Genomic DNA, 22,887 nt, shown 5'->3' with positions numbered 1-22,887 from the left:
AGAGTTTGCAGTGTTGTTTGTTGATTTATTTAAAATGGTGATAAAAATATGCAGATAAATATGAAAATTTTCATTTTGAAGTATCTATCCATTTGAGTTAGATATAATCATATAAACAGTAAATGTCAAGTTGAATATTCAAGTGACAAGATGTGGTATGTAGAGCCTATTTTGTTCACCTTATTTACACTTTATTTCCAATTTTATGAGCTCGGATAAGATAAATTCAATAAAAAAATAACTTACGATAAAAATTATCAAATTACAACATAAATAAGTTTTGTTAAGGTGTTACAAGTTTATGTAAGTTTAGTTATCCAAACAATATAAATTAAGTTTAGATAAGTGAAAATCGGATAAATAAAAGACACCCTAAGACATGATTAAATATTGCATGCATCACTTATATTTGTGAATCTCTCTACACCAAAACAAAGAGTGTCCATATCAATGAATTAAATTAAAAATGAAACAAATCTTGCTGCGTACAGTTCAACTCATCGATCTCATGTCGCTTTTCAACAACTTCAGAGAATTAATTACCATTGTTTATACTTCGGGGAAACTTCCTTAGTCAAGATCAGGAAATACGTAGGAGTATATGCTACAATACACACTTTGGACCAAGTAATGCGAATTAGTATAATCTAATGCAGAGTATGCATCACCAAAATGAAATGAGATTTTGAGTAAAGTCTTCTGCAATTAAAGAATAGGGAGTACATAAGTATATTCTTTTTTGCAATAGGCTTGTTGCATTACACTATTCGTAATATACACAACATCCTGTTTTTTCTTTTCTTTTTTTTTTTTTATTTTTTTTTTATTTTTTTGAGGGGAATCCTGTTTTTTCTTTAGGACTCTTTAAAGTCTATATATTATTCACTTGAAATAATATGTTCTGCTCTTAAAAAATATAAATAAAAAAAAAAACTGTTGTATTTTATTTATTTATTTATTTATTTTTATTGTCATTCTATGTGTTCTGAATTTCTGGTTGTATTAAAGTCATAATTCGATCTGACAAATGTCATTAGGGTCTAATTTGGTTTAATCCGTACCTTGTTTTATATAAACTCTAACCATTATTTCATACTAATACGTAAGAACATACCATCATTAAGTGATACTGAATTTGTTAGGATGTCTTGAAACTCGATGTATACGAAAGTGCATATATTTTTAAATAGTTGATTTTATGATTTTAATTAACATATTTCCAGGTTTTTCCTCTTGCGAGTTTCGAAAATCCTAAGCGTTTGGGCCTACACTTTTTTTTTTTTATAAAAAAAACATACAAACAAAATACGTCCTTAACTCCGATCATGACCTTGTCCTCAGCCGGTGGTAGTTTGTTGGAAGGAGAGAATATTAGGTTGAGTTAATGGGATGTATAGTATGGAATACGTGTGCGTGAGGGTATGTTCTTCTATTCATACTAAAAATGTGACGTTATGTTACCTACTAATGTGTACATGCCTTGTTTAACTTGTGATAAAGGTTAATGATAGTTATCTAATTAATTTAAGTAAATTAACTACGGGTTGTGGGCCATTTTAGATTACTTTAATTACATACTCCGGGTCCTTTAGACTTGTTAAGCAAGTGAGGGCACAAAGACTTGCAAAAACTGATAAAGGTTGATGTTTGCTTCGATTAATGAGAGAAGTCTCTTTTATTCCTTCTCACTGACATTAAGCGTGGCACACCCTTTGACACTCATCCATCGGTTACAATCAAATGAAGAGCAACTTCTGAGAAATTTGATCATATATTAATCCGTACGCCTATGGAGTAACATTAAAATAATTTTTGAATTCTAAATTATTTGACATATTTCGTACAATATAGTACAAGCGAAGTAATTTAGTACTTCAAGTAAGACTTATCTAGTTTCTTGTTCGCGGCTAATTGTATTTTGCAAGTAAGAAGGCATTTGGCCCATCATTTACACAAGAGGTGGTTTTTTTTTTTTTTTTTTTTTTTTTTTTCATTGAATATCGAATAGAAAAGAATCGAAGATTAAATAAGGAAAAACAACAACAAAAAAAAAGATACTCCTTTATACTTTAGAGCTGATTTGCATGCATGAGAATACATAGCAAAGATATGTTGCACAATGAGCTAATGACCGTCAAAGGAAGTAATAACTCATGTAAATCAAGCTTAGCTTAAGGGTGTGTTTATCCCTAATCTCGAGTAGAAGTTTTAACAAGACTCGTGCAAATTAAATCATGCATGATCAAGACTCTTAAATAGGGTAGAAAATTTAGTTTTTAAATTTAAATTTTCATTGATAACTTGTTGTCCAATATAAAGTTGCCACATCATCAATAATGTTAGTGCCACACAAGTTTTTCTTTTTTTTTTTTTTTTTTTTTTTTTTTACTAGTTTTAAGTGGGTAACTAATAGGAAATTGGGTAAAAGTTAATGGAAGACGATGGACATAGTAAAGCCTAAAGTATGAATAAAGTTGGATAGATAAACTCGTCCCAATAGGCTTTCAATTCAAGTTAATTAGGGCATGTTCTCTTCAGCTTATTTTCTGTTCAGTTCAGTTTTTATCTTAATTTTCTTTTCTCATAAAATATTCCGTTCAGTTCAGCTCTAATAAGTTCAGTTCAGCTCTAATAAGTTCAGTTCAGCTCAATTTAGTCAATCAGAACAGACCCTTACTTTAGTTGATTATAGGTTCATGGAATCATGGTTGACAAATTATAGGGAATGGATGATGTGAGTTTTATACGTGACTAATTGCAAATCTAGCTAAGTACTTAACTTACAAAATTTAATTACAATCGTTGTAGCTTTTTAATTGGATTATAAATTTGAGTAAGTTTTGAATGGGAATAATATAACTAATTTTTTTCGAAATTATTCTGTCATTAGCAAGTCTCCTAATCTAACAATGTACTTCGTATCATAGTAATTTTTTTTTACATAAAGAGTACTCGTATAATCCTAGCCTTCTACATTATAAATGTTTCGTGTAGCACGTGCATACGTTAATGTCTCCTTCAAGTAAATTGCGTTAAATGCAGATGAATATTGCGTTAAATTCAGATGAATAAAAATCAAGTCCATAGTACGCATGTTAAGAATTAAGGTGACTAAACAAACCGTTGTTGGCACAAATTACGCTTAATCCAACAATTATTAAGGTTGGTGGGAAATTTGGGCCTTTTATTTCGCAGGCCTATTTAAGTAACGTCATCACGCGTTCAACATTTCTTAGACTCTTTTCCCCTAAACAACTATCGACTATTTGCAATTAGGGTTTTTCTCTCACTTCATCTTCCATTGAGTTTGATCCAAGGTACGCTAAATTAACGTTAGCTATTATAAAAAATTCATGATTTTGACTGTAATTTGAGTTTAATCGACGATTAGTTCCAATTTTGCTGATAATTTCTGCAGTTTTAGCGTTTCAATCGAAGAACAATGAGGCCTGTTTTCGTTGGAAATTTCGAGTACAGTACTCGTCAATCTGATCTTGAGCGACTTTTCTCCAAGTATGGCAGAGTTGAACGCGTTGATATGAAATCTGGTAATTTCATTTCACTTTATTTTGTCAATTTTCCCTTTATTTTGTCAATTCTTTTGCAGATTGAAGCTCCGAAATTTCTTCAATGAGTTTTGTATTTTATTTGTGACTTAGTTTGTTAATGCACGTATAATTTTGGTTTCAAACTTTCATTCCTGAGAAACGGAAATGTTTGGAGTGATGTGGCTTTTTATTTGATAAATTTTGCTGTTTTTTTTTTTTTTTTTTTTTTTTTTTTGTGAAATTAGAGCATTTTGATTTGAGCTTAGTTTAAACTTTCATCTTGACCTGCTGCTGTTTAATGTTTGTGTTGTGTGCTACATTGGACTATTTGAGTCGAGTTCTCGTGACTGCTGGTGAATGTGGTCTATTAGATCTAACGTTTTGGTTTTAGTCCTGATATTGCTATCACGCATGCAAATATGCTTACCGTGGTAGAAGTTTTCGTAGTTTCGCTGATTCATTTGCATGCTGTCAATGTTGCGGTTGAATTTTATAATTGCAGCTTAAAGAGTTCGCGTTTACTTGTAGTTATTGATACTTTTATGAATTGTAGTAGTATCATTTAAGAATACATATCCAAGTGTTTGAAAAACCATGGCTCAAGATTTAGGGCCTGGGGATTATACTTTAAAGAGTGGATGCATTCACGAGGATATCAGGACATGCTAATCTGTTAGCAAATACCAACATTTTTTAGCTGCATTTGTTTGTTCATTCTTGTCATAACATTATCTGGTGTCTATTTATGATCATAAGTAGTGTATATCCAATATGCGGCTGAATTTATGGCTTAGCTGAAGTTTTTAAAGTGTGCGGTATATTGGGATGTATTTTCTACCTATAGCAAAGTGTCAAGTATTTAGCTCAAGTACTTTAGAGATTGTGATGATGTACAGGGTTGGAGCAACCTAATTTATGTTAAGCTACCTGTTTCAATTTTCAGACTTGCGCACTATGCTTCTGTGGGTATTGTGCAATACTCATTTTGAATTTTTATGAATATGATGTGAATTATTTGCAGAGTTGGGTAACTTAGTGTATGATAGGTTAGTCATTTAAATTTCACACTTGCTTCCCGTGCATTTGTGGAAATTTGGCCTGCTAGTAAAACATATGAGCATAACATGTGTCGTATACAAAGTCTAGCCATCATATGTGTCGTTGGCCATTCAAGTACCAGTTTCTTTTGCTCGTAGTTCTTGATTATCTGGCTCTTTTTATTGATGGTTGGAGCTTATGGGTGAATTATGCATGCTTGAATGTGGCCCTGCATGGGAATTTACTCTTTGAATTCTCTTCTTAGCTTTATAATTTATTATGAGGGAGTCTATATGTAGTTGGCTTAGTTCCTTTGTTGTCTGGACCATTAGGCTTGCATACTAAACTTAGACCTAATTCTGATAATGTTTTACTATTCTGAACTGTAGTAGTATTGCATTATATTGACCTTTTTCTTTTACAATATAAATAATAACAGCATCCTTTCCTTGAAATACTGGCATAGTTACATATCTATCCTTCGACTTTGGGTATGGCTGAATAGATCATATTATGGTGTAAATTTTCAGTCTTCCACTGGGGCAGGATTGATGTCAGCCACAGGTATACAGTTTGTTTGGAGATATACTCCATATTAAGTGTTTCTTTTGACGCAGGAATCTGAGCTTCCATCTGGATTCTACAACACTGCACAAATTCCTTCTGATGGAAAGGAAGCTTTCGTGCTTGTGTGCTTTCCACAAATCAGATGGAATCGTACTGCATTTTCTTCAACCTGATCATCCATCCTTCACTCTACACTGCTTTGAGTTATCATTTTTACAAGAATGATCATCCTTGGCTCAGTCAAATCATGCCATGCACACCACATTTCACCATTCCGGGCTCAATGATTTATGTCTTGCCATGCTTCTTATCCTGAAATCGTGCTGTATGAATTGGAGAAGAATGCTTTGCAATGACACTGAAACTTTGGATTTAGATTTTTATATTGCCAACCCTGATTTAGTCATCCTGCACGCTTCTACATCCTTAAGTGCATCAGACCTACACATTTGTTCAGGTGTTGTATTTTCTTAAGTTACTGCATGGCAAAAGTATCATCATTTGGCTGAAGTAACTCCTATGTCATAGCTGTAGTGCCAACCAACAGCATGTTAGCTCTTCTGCTTACTATTTTTACTTTATGCAGGGTTTGCTTTTCTTTACTTTGAAGATGAACGTGACGCGGATGATGCCATTCGTGCTCTTGACAATGTTCCGTTCGGTCGTGACAAGCGCAGGTTGTCAGTGGAGTGGGCCAAGGTATGTTCGTATGATACTGTTTTGCATGCACATTTCCCTTGTTGAAAGTACTTAAAAAAAACACTGTAATAATTATTATTGACTTCAGGAAAGTAATTTGGTATTGCAAATCTGAGTATCTTACTCTCTCTATTGATTTGGTACTGTGTCATTTCTGCCTCGTGTGCTCCTGAAATTTCCCTATATTTGTTTCAGTGCTTTGACAGATAGTTCTCTTTTTTCTCTGTTGGACAGTAACTTTGCCTGTTCTCCATATAACTAGATACTTAGATAGAGTAGATACTTCAAAAATGGGGAATTTAAGTTGATTTCCTTGGTAGTAGTATAGGGCTGTTTATGATGTGGCTTGCAATTTATTACTGCAGGGTGAAAGGGGTAAGGCCCGTGATGGATCCAAGGGAGGAAGAGTCACTAAGACCTTGTTTGTCATAAACTTTGATCAAGTAAGAACACGTAATCGGGATCTAGAGAGACACTTTGAACCTTATGGAAAGATTCTGAGCGTCCGAATTCGGCGGAACTTTGCATTTGTGCAGTTTGAAACTCAGGAAGATGCTACTAAGGCTCTTGAACACACTAACATGAGGTTATTTAGATTTCTTTTTACTTAAATTGACGATTCGTTTTGTACTAGCCATCAATATCATGCTTAATTGTCAATTTTGCAGCAAGCTGTTGGACAGGGTAATCTCAGTTGAATATGCCCTCCGCGATGACGATGAGAGAGATGACAGGCTTCGCAGCCCAAGAGGCTATGGCCGGAGCCCTCTGCGGCGATCCCCAAGTCCACATTTTCGTCGCAGTAGGCCAAGTCCTGACTATGGTCGACCTCGTAGCCCTGTTTATGATCGATATGATGGTCCAGCTTATGAGAGGCGTTGTAGTCCTGATTATATTCGATACCGCAGGTAGGTCTTGCACGATGTACGGTTTTATTAAGGTGAACTGCTTACTGATTGTTCACAAGTTTATATCAAGTTGAATTGTCTTTTGATTGTTAACCAAGAAGATGAATTGTTTACTGATTATCTTTATATTTTTATCACAGCCGGTCACCAATTCGGAGGTCAAGATGAAGCTTCAAGCACTACATCATGTAGGATACGGAAGTACTAGGCTATTGTTCTCTGAGAACTTGAGAAGTTTGAGAAATTTAGAATTTTGAAGTGCACTTGCCGACTGTTATGAATCCTGTAATATATCTTCTGTGGAACACTTTGGTCTATATCTCTGTGAAATATGGATTTAGTCCTATTTCTCTGTGAAAATTAAAGGCTTTGACCAATATTTATGTGAAATATCATGGTTTTGGTTTTTTTTTTTTTGTTTTTTTTTTGTACTTCAAATATTTGATTGTGCCTTATCGGATGCTGTTATACTCAATGCCACCATTTGCAATTTGCAACAGTTTTTGCGCAGAACTTCTACAATAAAATACTCAACAGCAAACATAAGCAATGTTAATTCTGAGATTATCTTTGGATGAAAATTTGTTAACTGCAAATTGACAATTCATTCACAAAATGTTACTCATGCATGTAATACAATATTACCTACATAAAACTGATTTGATGTCACTAATCTAAGCCGAGGGTGATCGAAGCTCTTCTTCAATTGCTTTGTCAAGCCACATTTCGGCATCTTCCATCATCCCAGGGCTGAGCCTCACCATCAGAACGCAAAATTCTTTCTCGTTGAGCATTCCATCCCTATCAAGATCACCTTCTCTGACCATGGCTTCTGCATCCTCCCTACTCATCTCCCCCATTCCAAGAAGCGCCGAGTTCTTCCTCAAGCTCTCAGACGTGATCATCCTTTTCTCCGGGTCTGCCAATAGCCTAAACCCTCCACACAGCTCCGATACAAATGCCTCGACATCAAGCTTGTCAGCCATCACTGGTAAAAGATCCTCATACTCAGTGACATCCTTGGATCCATTCTTACAGTTTTCCATTCTCTTGGAGCAAATACAACAATTTTTGAATTTGGACAAAAAGGAATACTTTAAACTATGACTTTTTCTTAGAGATTATTATATATAGCTTTGGTTGTAACTGTGTATGTACAGGTTGAATATGAAGAGTACAGAATTAACAGGTTTCTAGGAAAGTGCAGCAGCATTTAGTGGGGTAGATGACTTTGGAATTTTTATTGGTTAAAACGTAAGCATCATGAAATGTATTGGCAATTGGTTAATGGGAATATCATCATCTCTTTGGCAATGGAGTTTCTGTGAACCTTCCTTTTGACAGTATTTATAATTTTGGAAATTTCGGTTTACAATTTTATTATTGCATCTCAAATTCTCAACCATCCATCTCTTTCACATGACTAACAAACAAAGGATAAAGTTGGCAAGTGTTGGAAGTTCCAATATTGGTCTTTCAATTTAAGGCGTCAAATCTTTAGATTTTATTTGATTGGACTTTTGATGAAACCTTGTTAATAAATGATGATGGATATTATGAATCAAATGATATGATATCCCATCTTAGCACTACTTTAAGAGGGGTTTAATGACCTATTTGATAGATGGTACATGGTGAAATTCACTACATCGACGATAAATATATTAGCAAAGTCTCCACACAATATGTGTTACGGACTTGTGGAATATTAATTACAAATTTCCATATTGCACGATATTAATTAGGTTAAGTCATTTTTAGGATAAAATCCCGAAGTGATTTATGACTAAGCAATTTTCCTTTTTTCTCCCACACTCCTAGTAGGAATAAATACCAGGCACGAAGGCCACCATGGCTTAGAAGATGGGTTGCGTAACCCCAACTCTTGGACATTGGCGTAAGGTAACATAAAAATAAACTTTTGATTAGATTCTAAGTTTAGAATAATATGTTGCCAAATCGAAGATATGACCATATCCTATATCCAAATTTCATGATTCAAAGTAAAAGATTAATACTTGTATAATAAGGTAATTAAAGGAGAGAACTTATTCCTCTCCATGTATTAACAAAAGAACAGACACTAAATAATCACTTGGGCTACTCTTTACTAGTGATCATTTAAGAATTAAGAGTTTGTAGTTTCAAATTATAATACACGAAATCGGAGTCTTCAATTTTGTAATTTTTTGACCTTTTTTCTCCCGGAAATAAAAATTGCCGAGATGTTTATCATGGTCCCTTATGTCCTCTGGGAGTTAAATTAGGTCGGTGGAACCATCCAATATGCTCTTAAAAGATCATTTTACCCGTTCACAACTTGAAGTGATTTGGTAAACTCAAGTCTACCACGGATGTTTATGACAACATATAAGGATCATATATGGTTTCAGATGGCATTATATGACCCCGAGATGTATCCTTTAGGGTTTCAATGTTTTTCGCCACCGTGCCTCGAAACCTCAAAATTTCCTCAAAAAGCGTGGATTATAACCTTCAATTTTGTAATTTTTTGACTTTTTTCGCCCGGAAGTAAAAATTGCAGAGATGTTCACCATGGTCCCTAATACCCTCCAAGAGTCCAATTGGATCGGTGGAACCATCCAATATGCCTTTAAACGATCATTTTACCCGTTCACAATGAAGTGATTTCGTAATTTCATGTCTACCACGTAAGTTTATGACAACATATAATGATCATATATGGTTTCAAACGGCATTATTTGACCCCGAGATATATACCCTAGGGTCTTAACACTTTTCACCACCGAGCCTCGAAATCTCAAATTTTCCTAAAAAACGTGGATTATTAAAGCCTTTAATTTTGTAATTTTTTGACCATTTTTCGTCCGGGAATAAAAATTGTCGAGATTTTTACCATGGTCTCTAATACCCTCTAGGAGTCCAATAGGGTTGGTGGAACCGTCAATATGCCCTTAAACGATCATTTTACCCGTTCACAACTTGAAGTGATTTCGTAAACTCTAGCCTACCACGGACGTTTATAACAACATATAATGATCATATATGGTTTCAAACGGCATTATATGATCTCGAGATGTATCCCTTAGCGTTTCAAGGCTTTTCGCCACCGTGCCCCAAAACCTCAAAATTTCCTCAAAAAGCGTGGATTATAGCCTTCAATTTTGTAATTTTTTGACATTTTTTTGCCCGGAAATAATAATTGCCGAGATGTTTACCATGGTTCCTAATACCATTCGGGAGTCCAATTAGGTCGGTGAAACCATCCAATATGCCCTTAAACGATCATTTTATCCATTCACAACTTGAAGTGATTTCGTAAAATCAAGCCTACCATGGACGTTACAGACAACATATAATGATCATATGTGGTTTCAAACGGAATTATATGTCCCCAAGATGTAACCCTTAGGGTCTCAAGGCTTTTCGCTACCGGGCCCCGAAACCTAGAAATTTCCTCAAAAAGCATGGATTATAGCCTTCGATTTTGTAATTTTTTTTGACTTTTTTTCTCCCGGAAATAAAAATTGCCGAGATATTCACCATGGTCCTTAATATCTTTTGGGAGTCAAATTGGATCGGGGGAACCATCCAATATGCCCTTAAACGGTCATTTTACCCGTTCACAACATGTAGTGATTTCGTAAACTCAAGCCTACGTACCACAGACGTTTATGACAACATATAATAATCATATATGGTTTCAAACGACATTACATAACCTCAAGATGTATTCCTTAGGGTTTCAAGGCTTTTCACCACCAGGCCCCAAAACCTCAAAATTCCTCAAAAAGTGTGGATTATAGCCTTCAATTTTGTAATTTTTTGACTTTTTTCGCCCGGAATTAAAAATTGCAGAGATGTTTATCATGGTCCCTAATACCCTCCAAGAGTCCAATTAGGTCGGTGGAACCATCCAATATGCCCTTAAACGGTCATTTTACCCGTTCACAACTTGAAATGATTTCGTAAACTCATGCCTACCACGTACGTTTATGACAACATATAACGATCATATATGGTTTCAAACGGCATTATTTGACCCCGAGATATATACCTTAGGATCTTAAAACTTTTCAGCACCGGGCCTCGAAACCTCAAAATTTCCTAAAAAAGCGTGGATTATTATAGCTAGGGGTGAGCAAAAAATCAGGGTACCCTGAATCGGAACCGGAACCTGTTAGGAACCGCAGGTTCCGGAACCGGAACCTGTACAAGAGGTTCCGGTTCTGGGTAGCAAATTGGAGAACCTGTTGTAACGGGTTCCGGATCAGGTTCTCAATTTTTTGGAACCGGAACTTGTAGGGTACCCTGTACCTGATAAAAATATCACTTAATTTTTAATTATACACTAATTTGTACTCAATTTTTAAATAATATATATCAAAATTGCAATTATAAAAATATATATATTAAATTTGTAAGACAACTACTATTAGTTTGTCTTATTTGCAAGTTGTAAACATTATAAATTAGTGACTAACCAGTTTTTTATTAAAAATCTACAAAAAGTTAGTGAGTATCTTATAATACAGGGTACCCTGAATCGGAACCGGAACCTGTAGGTTCCGGTTCCGGTTCCCAATTTCTAGGAACCTGTTCAACAGGTTCCGGTTCCCATTTTGAGGAACCTGTTGCAACAGGTTCTAGTTCCTAGAATTTTTACAGGGTACCCTGTTATGCTCACCCCTAATTATAGCCTTCAATTTTGTAATTTTTTGACCATTTTTCATCAGGAAATTCTCGAGATGTTTACCATGGTCTCTAATACCCTCCAGGAGTCCAATTGGGTCAGTGGAACTGTCCAATATGCCCTAAAACGGCCGCTTTTCACGTATCGCTACTTGAAGTGACTTCGTAAACTCAAGCCTACCACAGACGTTTATGACAACATATGATGTTCATATATGGTTTCAAACAACATTATATGACCCTGAGATGTACCCTTAGGGTCTCAAGGCTTTTCGCCAACGGGCCCCGAAACCTTTAAATTTCATCAAAACGCGTGGATTATAGCCTTCAATTTTGTAATTTTTTGACCTTTTTTTCTCCCGGAAATAAAAATTGCCGAGATGTTTACCATGGTCCCTAATACCCTATGGAAGCCCAATTTGGTTGGTGGAACAGTCCAATATGCCCTTAAATGGTGATATGTGTATTTTATATAATATTTTACCCCCGTCCCTTGGTCATAATTAGTAGTGTTTTTGGCTCTTTAGAGCCAGTTTTATTACTAATATGTGTTTTCTAGTGTTTTCGTAGTTTTGGTTGAGTTTTGTAGGGAATTGCACCTTTGGAGCATTTTCCCGGGATTTTATGGAGCAACTACGAGCATTGGAGGAGCACGACCATCTTTCATAGCCCAAGATCGATTAGAGTAATCAAGCCGGTGAATAAGGGCTCGACTTGTGTGAAGACGAGGCATTTGGACCGAATGATTTAAGCCCCAAAGAGGATATTTGGTTTGGGCCAAGTTACGAGCCCAAACGAGGAGTCCAAGCGGCCCAAAGGTGTCCGCCCGATAGCGCGCCCGATCGGGCAAAGAAGACTTATATCGCTGCAGCCCTTCGTCCGATCAAAAAGGCGCGCTCGATCGGGCGGTGCCTCGCCCGATCGGGCGCGTGTTTCTGGAGGACGTTTTAAGCGTCGTTTAATTTGTTTTAACTTAGGATTTTCTAGCTTAGTATAAATACGCTTTTGTTAAGAGAATTTAGGGGGGAATTCTTTTCTCCCTTCCCTTACTCTCTCTTTTCTCTCTCTAACTTTTCTCTTTCTCTCTTCTCTTAAACTCTTAGTATTATTTTCTCTCTCTACAACTCTTGTTCCTTTTAACTTTGGTAACGATTTCTTCTCTTTTAATCTCAGTTATTTATTTTATTTCTTTACTCTATCATGACTACTTTTATTGCTTCGTTTACTTTAGATTTAATTATGTCTGAGTAGTTTAATTATAGGGTTTATGGGGATACATAATTAATATGAAGGGATAATTTGCTATTATTGATATTTGATATTGCATAATAATTTTGTGTTGAATTGTTTTAATTCTTTGCAATTAGATTATGAATCGAGCAGATGTGATTTGATTGTAAAAGTATAGCAATATTGAATTGATGAATCGAGCAGATGTTAATTTAATATTGAAGGCTATTTTCAATAGGAACTTAGATCTAGTAAATTGCGAGAGCCTGTTAGATCTATGTTGGTTAATAAATTGCAAGAGCCTGTTAATCATGTTATTTGTGCAATGTTGATTATTGATTGTCATGTTTTATCCCAGAATATTAATTATTGGTGAACCTGTGACCCTAGGCCTTCTTATTATTGTTTTTCTCCCTGAACTTGATCTCCGTAGTTTAATTCCTTTTTACAATAACAATATTGGTTACCTTGATAATTTAGATTATAATAATTAGTTAGGAATAGAAAGACTTGTTTCCCTGTGGATTCGACCTTACTTCCCTATCTATATTTAGTTAGTGGTTTTAGGAATTACTTTTGATTAGGGGATACGACTTTACCCTGTCAAAATTTGGCGTCGTTGCCGGGGAAACGGTTTTATTTTTATTTCTAGTTTTTATTAAAGTCTAGATTATTATTTTTTTTATATTTTTTTTTTTTTTTTTATGAGTTGAAAATACCCATGCTTACGTCACTACAAGAATTATATGATTTTTATGCAGCACCTGACTACTGTTGTTGTCAACGTCTTTGTCATGAAAATCCTGAATGCCCTTATAGTGAGTTTTTCGTGCGTGCTCCTGATGATTTTAGAGTCTTTCCATTAACATATGATCATATTCGGAAACGATTAGTTGCTAATGAATGTTATTGGAAGGCTCTTGATGAAAAAGTCTATGGACACTATAATAATACGAATGTTATTGAGGTTGAAGAACCATTGGTTATAGAATGTGTGGTTGAAAAATCACTGGTTGACGAATTAGTGATTGAAAAATCATTAGTTGTAGAAACGGTGGTTGAAAATTCCTTTATTGATGATGAGGTTATTCATGAGGGTAAAATATTCAAATCATTATTGGATGATAAAGACAATGACTACCTCCATGTTCGTTCTACTAATTCTAAATTTTTACAGGAGGAAGTAGAAGGTTGTGGTGTATTTTCATCTCTCTCTTTTGATTTTTCTTTTTATCTTGAGTCCTCTTTATATGCTCCTAACCTTTTCTTTGTAGGGATTAATGTGCTTGCTATTAAGCCCTATCTAGTGCCTAATGAAATGTTTGCAGGAGCGTTTGATAAGTTACTCAAGGCGTTGAATTCCTCCGATTGAGAGGAGGAGTATGGTCGAGCGGGACCTTGATAAACTAGCGCTTTGCGGGAGGCAACCCGTAATTTTGTTGCTTTTTATTTAGTTTTTTTTTTTTTTTTTTTTTTTTAGTCTTTTATTTTTGTGTATTTTCTTTTTGTTTTGTTATAGAGAGGTAAGGAGAGTGTATCTTATGCTTGTGGGAGTACCTTTTTGTGTAGGTTTTGATCAAGAGAGCGAAAAAGAAGACGAAAAACTAGTACAAAAGATATTTGGGCAGAGAGTAACAGCGATCAGCCCGTCAAATCAGTAGCACGGGCCCGATCGGGCAGAGCTCGCCCGATCGGGCGCGCGTACGTGTGAGCAAACTTTGTCAACTTTGACATGCCATAACTTTTGCGTTTCTTATCCAATTTTGGCGTGTGACCTATCGTTGGAAATCTCTTCAAGTCTACTTTCCAATGAAATTGGAACCACTGCGTTATAATTTATAAATCAAAAGTTATGATCAGAATAGTGCACCTGACTCAAATTTAGACTTTTTCCCACTAACACTTTGTTTCATTCTTGCCCAATTTTGTTCTAAAGAGATGCATTGCAATCCTCGAGGCTTTGGTGACATTGATGTGGTGATGATGATGAGTAGTCACCTTGACTACTAGCTTCCCTTTAAGACAATGAGGACATTGTCTAATTTAGCTTGGGGGGAGGTTCTCGTGTACGCATGCTATATCTTTCACCCTCTCTCTTTTTATTTTTTTTTTCTTTTGACGTGCTTAGTATAGATTTTATTGTTTTCTTAAGTTAGTTTCGTTCCAATGAATTATGAATCATGCTTCCCTGTGCCCCTTGATGAGAATTTTTCGAATTTGTTTTGATTCTTGGTTTTTGATGATTAATATTGTGGATTTGTTGATCATGATTTGAAGTTTAATTGCTTTGATTCCTAAACATGCGTCAATTTTGTTCAACTACTTGTGAATATAGTGCTTGACTAGTTGATTTGGTTAGGAATGTGTGATTAGTTCCTGGTATATCAATGAATTTGAGTATTGGTTTGCAACTATGAGTAGTGTTTCATGACTCATTATTATGCACATGAGGAGGACGAAGGCGTTCATTCTTTTAGGTAGCCTTCAGATTTATTTAGATACATTTGTTCCCTTCTTGCTATCCATGTTGTTGCTTGTGCCCTTTTTGTTGTTTATAGCCATATTACAAGCCTTATTTGCCCCATTGGTTACTAGTCCCAAGCTTGGCTTGGGGGAGCTATTAGTGAGTGAGGTGATGGAGTTTGTAGTGTGCACATTATTTGCACAATTTGGGTGGGTTTTGAGAAGTAATTTGTTCTTGATCATATTTTTGTTTTGTTGAGTTTAAAAGTTGAATACCCTTGGAAAAATAAAAGTGTGATGAAAAGAAAAAAAAAAAAGTGAGAAGTTCAAGGGAAAAAAAAGTGAGAAATTTGTTGGAAAAAAAAAAGTGAACTTCTAATGAAAAAAGAAAAAAAAAGAGCAAAAGAAAAAAAATGTTTGATATTCAAATGTTCTAAGTGAAGGTTGATTAAAAGAAAAAAAAAAGAAAAAAAAGATGAGTTTCAATGAGAAATTTCAAGTTATGAGTTCAAAGTTTGTTTTTCACTCTAGTTCATTATTATCATATTTTTATGAGTTAATTATGTAAGTATTGGGATTGATTTTTATGATTGGAGTATATTTGGTGGATTTGTATTGGAGTTGGTTATGTTGGAGATGTGTATGATCATTGTTTTTTATCATGGGTTTATTTAGGATTTGGCTCCCTTTTAGCATAGCTTTTTCTCTCACATATCCCAAATTTATCCTACCCCTTAACCTAGCCTTACGTTACAAGCTTTAAAGACCTTCCGACCTTGTGCATAGAGTTGTGTAAATGTGAAAGTGTTGTTTATCAATGCAAATTATAACTTGACATATTCCGAGTCGACTATTAGGTTGAGTGTATGTCTTTTTAAACACACGAGTGTTGTGAGTTTGGGAGGGCATTGTTCACATAAAAGGGTTGGGATGGAGAGCGATCGAGTACATCTTTTACTCACCACATAAATGAGAGTTGAGTGTGTGAGCACTAGTCTTGAATTCTATATGCTCATTTGGTTTGCTCTACTTGACAATTGTTGGGGAGGAAGAGTAATTGGATGAATGAGATTGATTGATATTTGTAGGGAATATTTCAAGCATTACGATAACCCCAAACTTGAACCCCACTGTGATCATACACTAAAGTACGGTGGCGTTCCAAAGGGAAAGAAAAAGAAGCAAAAAGAGTCGCCAACAAGTTTTAGGAACTTGTAAACCCAAAAGACAATCCAAAAGGACCATCAACTACTCCATAAGGTCTTGAACCAAACAGGGTCCGGGGATGAGGGTACGAATCCAATCTACAAAAGAAAGGACCCGTCTTATAAAATAGGCCTCTACTTTGTTCTGCTCGTATTCATGTGCACTTTTCGAGTAACATACAAACATTATATTAATCCTACCCTGTTTAATCTATGTTGGTTGAATATTAATGCACAAATAATACTATTATTGGCGATCACTTGACTTAAAATCACATTAGCCTAAACCAAATTATTAATTATCTTATTAAGCGTGATTTCAAGTACAAATTCACTTTAACAATCATAAAAGGTGTGATCAAGCAATAACAATAAAAAATAAATCAAGCAACATAATAATAAAGCAATAATAAATAATAATAGCATGATAAGGATAATAGCATGATAAGGCATAATAAAGCTCAATAATAATAGCAAGATCCTAGGCATGATACTAACAAGATTAATAACAACTCCTACCATGTCACTAAACAATAAAGATCGAAGCTTTAAACCTAACATGGTACTAACATGATATTAGAAAGAGTAAAGGCACCCTAAACATGATACTAGAAAGCATTAAATAACATCCTAACATGATACTAGGAAGCATAAAACAATAATAAGCATGCAATCTACATTGTGAAAGAAATAGGGAGTAAGCTAATCTACTTACTTTGAAGCCTCGTATCTCTTTCTAATAACAAAATACACAAGTTAGTAAACTTCAATGAAAATAATAAAGAATAATTAAAGAACTAAATTGAAATCAAATTAAATAAAGTTTTGACTAGTTTTGGACCAAACCCTCAGAAAATATCAACCTTGCACGTCTAGGGCGAAGGCAACTTCGAACTTGGCTAGGTGTTTCAAGATCTTGTGAATGCGGAATATTGTATGTAAAAAGGTAGTTTAGAAATAGAGGGAGAAAGAAAGCAAATATTGCTCAGAGAGAAAATAGAGAATTAAGGAAAAGTTAATGATTGTGAATGATTTCTGAAAACAGGAATTCAGACCCTATTTATAAGAAAAATAGTCCGGAAAAACATAGAATTTGATAAGGAATAAAACTACACGCTGTCGCCAGGAATCGACTCTGTCGCGACGCGACAATGTCTGTCGCGAGGCGACAGGGTCTGTCGCGCGACGACAGAGTCTGTCGCGTGGCGACAAACTTGTCGTTTGGCGACAGCCTGTATTAGCGCGTTTTTCTTCACGCGGAATCCGATCTTTAATCAACTTGATCTACGGAATCCGTACAGAAGATAAAATATATTTTTAAGATAACAAAACGATATTTTATTCCAAATAAAAATCTATTAAAGATAATTAATTATTAAATCTAATAATATTAGAATTAAAAGGAACCTTCTAGAAATTTCTAGAAAACTATAATTAATCCTAATAATTTTAGGAATAATAATAATATTGGGCCCTCCTCTAGATCATTGGGCCGTATTTAAATAATTAACCAGGCCCAGTTTAGTATTTTGGCCATAACTTCCTCATTATTCATCGGAATCGGGCTTATAATATATCGTTGGAAAGGTCTCTTCGAGCTCCATCCATCAACACTATTATTGGACCTTAATTATGGACCAAACTAAACTGGTTCGGCTATTTTCAAATAAATAAAGTCATTTTCAAAAACAGAGAGAAAAGAATTTAATTAAAACTAAACCGCAACACTCGACTTCCAAACCACTTTCACCTGATTCGATTATGGTTCGACGTGACAGGCATTCATCACTGGGTTTGGCTTTGGGGAGACACAATTTGGTGTCTACAATATTGAAGCATGTTCATTAGATTTTCCTTGAATCGTTTGTGCTTGATTTGATTATTGGGGTGAGGCATGTTTTATATGTTCATTGATAAGCTCTTTGCTTAAGGACAAGCAAAGGTTTGGCTTGGGGGAGTTTGATATGTCTATTTTGTATAGTATTTTACCCCTGTCCCTTGGTCATAATTAGTAGTGTTTTTGGCTCTTTAGAGCCAGTTTTATTACTAATATGTGTTTTCTAGTGTTTTCGTAGTTTTGGTTGAGTTTTGTAGGGAATTGCACCTTTGGAGCATTTTCCCGGGATTTTATGGAGCAACTACGAGCATTGGAGGAGCACGACCATCTTTCATAGCCCAAGATCGATTAGAGTAATCAAGCCGGTGAATAAGGGCTCGACTTGTGTGAAGACGAGGCATTTGGACCGAATGATTTAAGCCCCAAAGAGGATATTTGGTTTGGGCCAAGTTACGAGCCCAAACGAGGAGTCCAAGCGGCCCAAAGGTGTCCGCCCGATAGCGCGCCCGATCGGGCAAAGAAGACTTATATCGCTGCAGCCCTTCGTCCGATAAAAAAGGCGCGCTCGATCGGGCGGTGCCTCGCCCGATCGGGCGCGTGTTTCTGGAGGACGTTTTAAGCGTCGTTTAATTTGTTTTAACTTAGGATTTTCTAGCTTAGTATAAATACGCTTTTGTTAAGAGAATTTAGGGGGGAATTCTTTTCTCCCTTCCCTTACTCTCTCTTTTCTCTCTCTAACTTTTCTCTTTCTCTCTTCTCTTAAACTCTTAGTATTATTTTCTCTCTCTACAACTCTTGTTCCTTTTAACTTTGGTAACGATTTCTTCTCTTTTAATCTCAGTTATTTATTTTATTTCTTTACTCTATCATGACTACTTTTATTGCTTCGTTTACTTTAGATTTAATTATGTCTGAGTAGTTTAATTATAGGGTTTATGGGGATACATAATTAATATGAAGGGATAATTTGCTATTATTGATATTTGATATTGCATAATAATTTTGTGTTGAATTGTTTTAATTCTTTGCAATTAGATTATGAATCGAGCAGATGTGATTTGATTGTAAAAGTATAGCAATATTGAATTGATGAATCGAGCAGATGTTAATTTAATATTGAAGGCTATTTTCAATAGGAACTTAGATCTAGTAAATTGCGAGAGCCTGTTAGATCTATGTTGGTTAATAAATTGCAAGAGCCTGTTAATCATGTTATTTGTGCAATGTTGATTATTGATTGTCATGTTTTATCCCAGAATATTAATTATTGGTGAACCTGTGACCCTAGGCCTTCTTATTATTGTTTTTCTCCCTGAACTTGATCTCCGTAGTTTAATTCCTTTTTACAATAACAATATTGGTTACCTTGATAATTTAGATTATAATAATTAGTTAGGAATAGAAAGACTTGTTTCCCTGTGGATTCGACCTTACTTCCCTATCTATATTTAGTTAGTGGTTTTAGGAATTACTTTTGATTAGGGGATACGACTTTACCCTGTCAAATGATCATTTTACCCGTTCACAACTTGTAGTGATTTCGTAAACTCAAGCCTACCATGGACGTTTATGTCAACATATAATGATCATATGTGGTTTCAAACGGAATTATATGACCCCGAGATTAACCCTTAGGGTCTCAAGGCTTTTCGCCACCGGGCACCGAAACCTCAAAATTCCTCAAAAGCGTGGATTATAGCCTTTAATTTTGTAATATTTTTTTTTATATTTTTTCACCCGGAATAAAAAATTGCCGAGATGTTTACTATGGTCCCTAATACTCTCCGGGAGTCCAATTGGATCGGTAAAAGCATCCAATATGTCCTGAAACGGTCATTGTACCCGTTTGCAACTTGCACCAATTTCGTAATCTCTAGCCTACCACGGACGTTTATGACAACATATAATGATCATATATGGTTTCAAACAGCATTATATGACCCCAAGATGTATCCCTTAGGGTCTCAAGGCTTTTTGCTACAGGGCCCAAAACCCCAAAATTTCCTCAAAAAGCTTGGATTGTAGTCTTCAATTTTGTAATTTTTTGACCTTTTTTCACTCATAAATAAAAATTGCCGATATGTTTACCATGGTCCCTAATACCCTCCAGGTGTCCAATTGGGTTGGTGGAATCATCCAATATGCCCTTAAACGGTCAATTTACCCATTCACAACTTGCGTTGTTTTGTAAACTCAAGCCTACCACGTACGTTTATGACAACATATAATGATCATATATGGTTTCAAACGGCATTATATGACCCCAAGATATATCTCCTAGGGTCTCAACACTTTTTGCCTCCGGGCCCCAAACCTCAAAATTTTCTCAAAAAGTGTGGATTATATTTCTATATAAGGTAAATGTTGCAAATAAATTGAAATCGAGGTTGTATAAACTAAACCAGTTATTAGGTTCGAGCAAAGGTCACTATATTTTTACTTTTTAATATTTTACTTATAAAGGTAACATCAAATATTGCATGGTTTAGTGGTTAAGATTTTAATGTATAGATTTGTTGACACTTATTATGCATTTATGCTTATGATTACTCTGTACATATATATTACCTCCGTTTCGCATTATCTGCAACAAAGGGGTATTATTTGTGAGATATAAAATATTCCTTTGTTGCAGATAATGCGAAACGGAGGTAGTATGTTCTTTAAAATGGGGAATGAAGGTAAGACACATCGTTAGTAAAGGAGGGGCTTATAATTCTTTACGCCGTAATTCTAAAAAATTGCCAACCTACAAACTTTTAACTCATTAACTTAGATTGGGGAGGAATAGGTGAAGGAATTTTCTTGTGGGTTCTTCAAACAAAATTCACCAAAGAACTAAATTGAGCTAAAATAGCTCTTACAACAACAACAAAGCCTTAGTCTCAAAATGATTTGGAGTCGGCTAATATGAATCGTCATAAGGAATCACACAATATAAAGAAACGGACATAACAAGTTAATAACACCATCATTTAAAAGAGTTTGAAACACATTCATACTGTCTTGGACTATACCTCCTTATGGTAAACACTAAAAAACTTACCTTAGTTGTTCGTTATTAAAAGCCGTACGTCAACAATTGATAGAAGGAACTTTAAAGATTTGACGTTGAGGAAAAGGGTCAATTCTTGTTTACATTGATAGAGAACCAACAAAGTAGTTCTAAAGTTAAGACGATTAAAGTAAATTCTAGTTGGCCTAATAAGAACTTTTAAGAAGCTTTACCACTTTGGTAGTGGTGTTAACTTTGTACCATAATATAAACATATAAAGCAATATTTTTGTACACATAACAAAGGTAAAATACTGCCATTACTAGCAGAAATCACCGTCCTTAACAATCTTAAATTTTTCAAGCACAACTTTGCCTTCCTTGTATTTCTGTGATGGCTCATAAGCTTTGACATACTTCCACCCTAGCGCCTCGCCGCAGTCGGAGCAGAAAACATCAGCAACCGTGTGAAGGCCTGTGAGGAGATGTCTGTTCTCCTTAGGCCCTGTAACTATATTCACTGCATGGGAGAACAAATATGCCCTCCCTGTATGTGCCTAATTTAATCAACATACCATTGCACATAAATTAAGTATTTCGCAAAATAATACTCCCTCTGTCTCTAGGTTACGTCACATTCTATTTAAACAATTCTAATCAGTAAAAATTAGTTACTGCACATGACGTGTACACAAGTGAATCAACAAATTCCAATTTTGATCAGTTTACATTGGCTATAATTAGTACTACAAATCAGCAAAAATCATACTCCATCATCAAATCAGAAAATATTTGGTGAAATAAAACAAAGCCTTACTAATTGTTATAGTAACAAGTTGCAATCTTCTAAAAAATTCAACTGTTCTTTATGAAAAATATAGATAAAATCATATAATTCTTTTTCAGACGTTCTGCAATTCTCTGTTTGAACAATGTTCTTTTTTTTTTTTTTGAATAGCGTTTGAACAATGTTCTTGAATATATACTACGAATTTCTTAATTACTGTCTCTAATTATGTTAATCAAATACCTGAAATGATTTAGAGACTATATCATCATGCTCGGCGACATAATTTCGACAAACGAAACAGCAATAAGCTCTTAATCCAGCTTCATCAGCCATTAGAAAAAACCTCTTGCACCTAAAACACAAACAAGACTTAAACAGCAGAAAAAGAAAAAAAAATTGTTGAAAAATTATAAACTGGCAGGGTTATTTAGTAAATACAATAAAGTTATAATGTTTTTTAGAAGAAAATAAAAATCATGTAAATACAAACCAGTACACTGAATTGCTGCTGCAGTGATCACATGAAGGTGGATTTTTCCAACTATGGAAAATAAAATTTGGGTATCAATAATTGGTGACAAGTGGATATAAAAATTTGGTTGGAAAAAGGTATCTTTATAAAGGAGTTATCAACTAGATTAATATTGGATTTATGACTTTGGTTTATCCTACAAGAATTAAAAAATTCAATTGTATAGATAAGTAGGGATATAATTCTATATTTTATTGTTTCAAAAAAAATAATAAATAAAAATTCTATATTTTAAACATTGAAGGGTCATTGTTACTTGTTTAGGTGAAGGAATTTTGTTGTGGTAATCAAGATTATAACTATTTATCAATTATTATCAGAAACTTGTTAAAATGAAATTTCGTTGAATTTAGCCTATTAAACGATCTATCTTTTCCAGTTTAACAAGCATAAGCCGTGGC

General features: G+C 34.8%; 2 protein-coding genes and 1 pseudogene across 4 annotated transcripts; 1 reads left to right on the top strand and 2 right to left on the bottom strand.

Annotated features, from left to right (window-relative positions):
• The first annotated feature begins 3,199 nt into the window (after nucleotides 1–3,199).
• Nucleotides 3,200–7,171, top strand: LOC145613532 (serine/arginine-rich splicing factor RS31-like). Of its 2 annotated transcripts, XM_081668654.1 has the most exons (6): nucleotides 3,200–3,317; nucleotides 3,419–3,548; nucleotides 5,740–5,852; nucleotides 6,218–6,438; nucleotides 6,521–6,760; nucleotides 6,901–7,171. In XM_081668654.1, the coding sequence occupies exons 2-6, from the start codon at nucleotides 3,443–3,445 to the stop codon at nucleotides 6,926–6,928; spliced, it is 708 nt and encodes a 235-aa protein (XP_081524780.1). In that variant the 5' UTR covers nucleotides 3,200–3,317; nucleotides 3,419–3,442; the 3' UTR covers nucleotides 6,929–7,171. The 2 variants fall into 2 exon arrangements, with proteins under 2 accessions (XP_081524780.1, XP_081524779.1); XM_081668653.1 differs by lacking the exons at nucleotides 3,200–3,317; nucleotides 3,419–3,548 and adding an exon at nucleotides 5,208–5,610.
• Nucleotides 7,172–7,326: 155 nt separating this feature from the next.
• Nucleotides 7,327–8,115, bottom strand: LOC145615267 (calcium-binding protein KIC pseudogene; annotated as a pseudogene).
• Nucleotides 8,116–21,284: 13,169 nt separating this feature from the next.
• LOC145615018 (protein yippee-like At4g27745) lies at nucleotides 21,285–22,663 on the bottom strand. 2 transcript variants are annotated; one of them, XM_081670098.1, is made up of 3 exons: nucleotides 22,451–22,663; nucleotides 22,195–22,306; nucleotides 21,285–21,721 (listed from the first exon to the last, which is right to left on the bottom strand). In XM_081670098.1, the coding sequence occupies exons 2-3, from the start codon at nucleotides 22,285–22,287 to the stop codon at nucleotides 21,488–21,490; spliced, it is 327 nt and encodes a 108-aa protein (XP_081526224.1). In that variant the 5' UTR covers nucleotides 22,288–22,306; nucleotides 22,451–22,663; the 3' UTR covers nucleotides 21,285–21,487. The 2 variants fall into 2 exon arrangements, with proteins under 2 accessions (XP_081526224.1, XP_081526223.1); XM_081670097.1 differs by having other exon boundaries at nucleotides 21,289–21,721; nucleotides 22,445–22,663.
• Nucleotides 22,664–22,887: the final 224 nt, after the last annotated feature.

Source organism: Chenopodium album, chromosome 25, assembly GCF_948465745.1.
Source record: "Chenopodium album chromosome 25, dcCheAlbu1.1, whole genome shotgun sequence".
NCBI lineage: Eukaryota > Viridiplantae > Streptophyta > Magnoliopsida > Caryophyllales > Amaranthaceae > Chenopodium > Chenopodium album.
Note: the sequence above shows the minus strand (reverse complement) of the source record. Positions and strands in the feature narration are given on the sequence as shown.

Excerpts from the sequence above, each read along its gene's own strand:
- LOC145615018 (XM_081670098.1), bottom strand. The coding sequence starts at position 22,287 with ATGGCTGATGAAGCTGGATTAAGAGCTTATTGCTGTTTCGTTTGTCGA. Across the intron at positions 21,722-22,194 it reads TAGTCTCTAAATCATTTCAG|GCACATACAGGGAGGGCATA; the intron begins GTATTTGATTAA and ends TGATTAAATTAG.
- LOC145613532 (XM_081668653.1), top strand. The coding sequence starts at position 5,406 with ATGCACACCACATTTCACCATTCCGGGCTCAATGATTTATGTCTTGCC. Across the intron at positions 5,853-6,217 it reads TGTCAGTGGAGTGGGCCAAG|GGTGAAAGGGGTAAGGCCCG; the intron begins GTATGTTCGTAT and ends TTATTACTGCAG. Across the intron at positions 6,439-6,520 it reads CTTGAACACACTAACATGAG|CAAGCTGTTGGACAGGGTAA; the intron begins GTTATTTAGATT and ends TCAATTTTGCAG.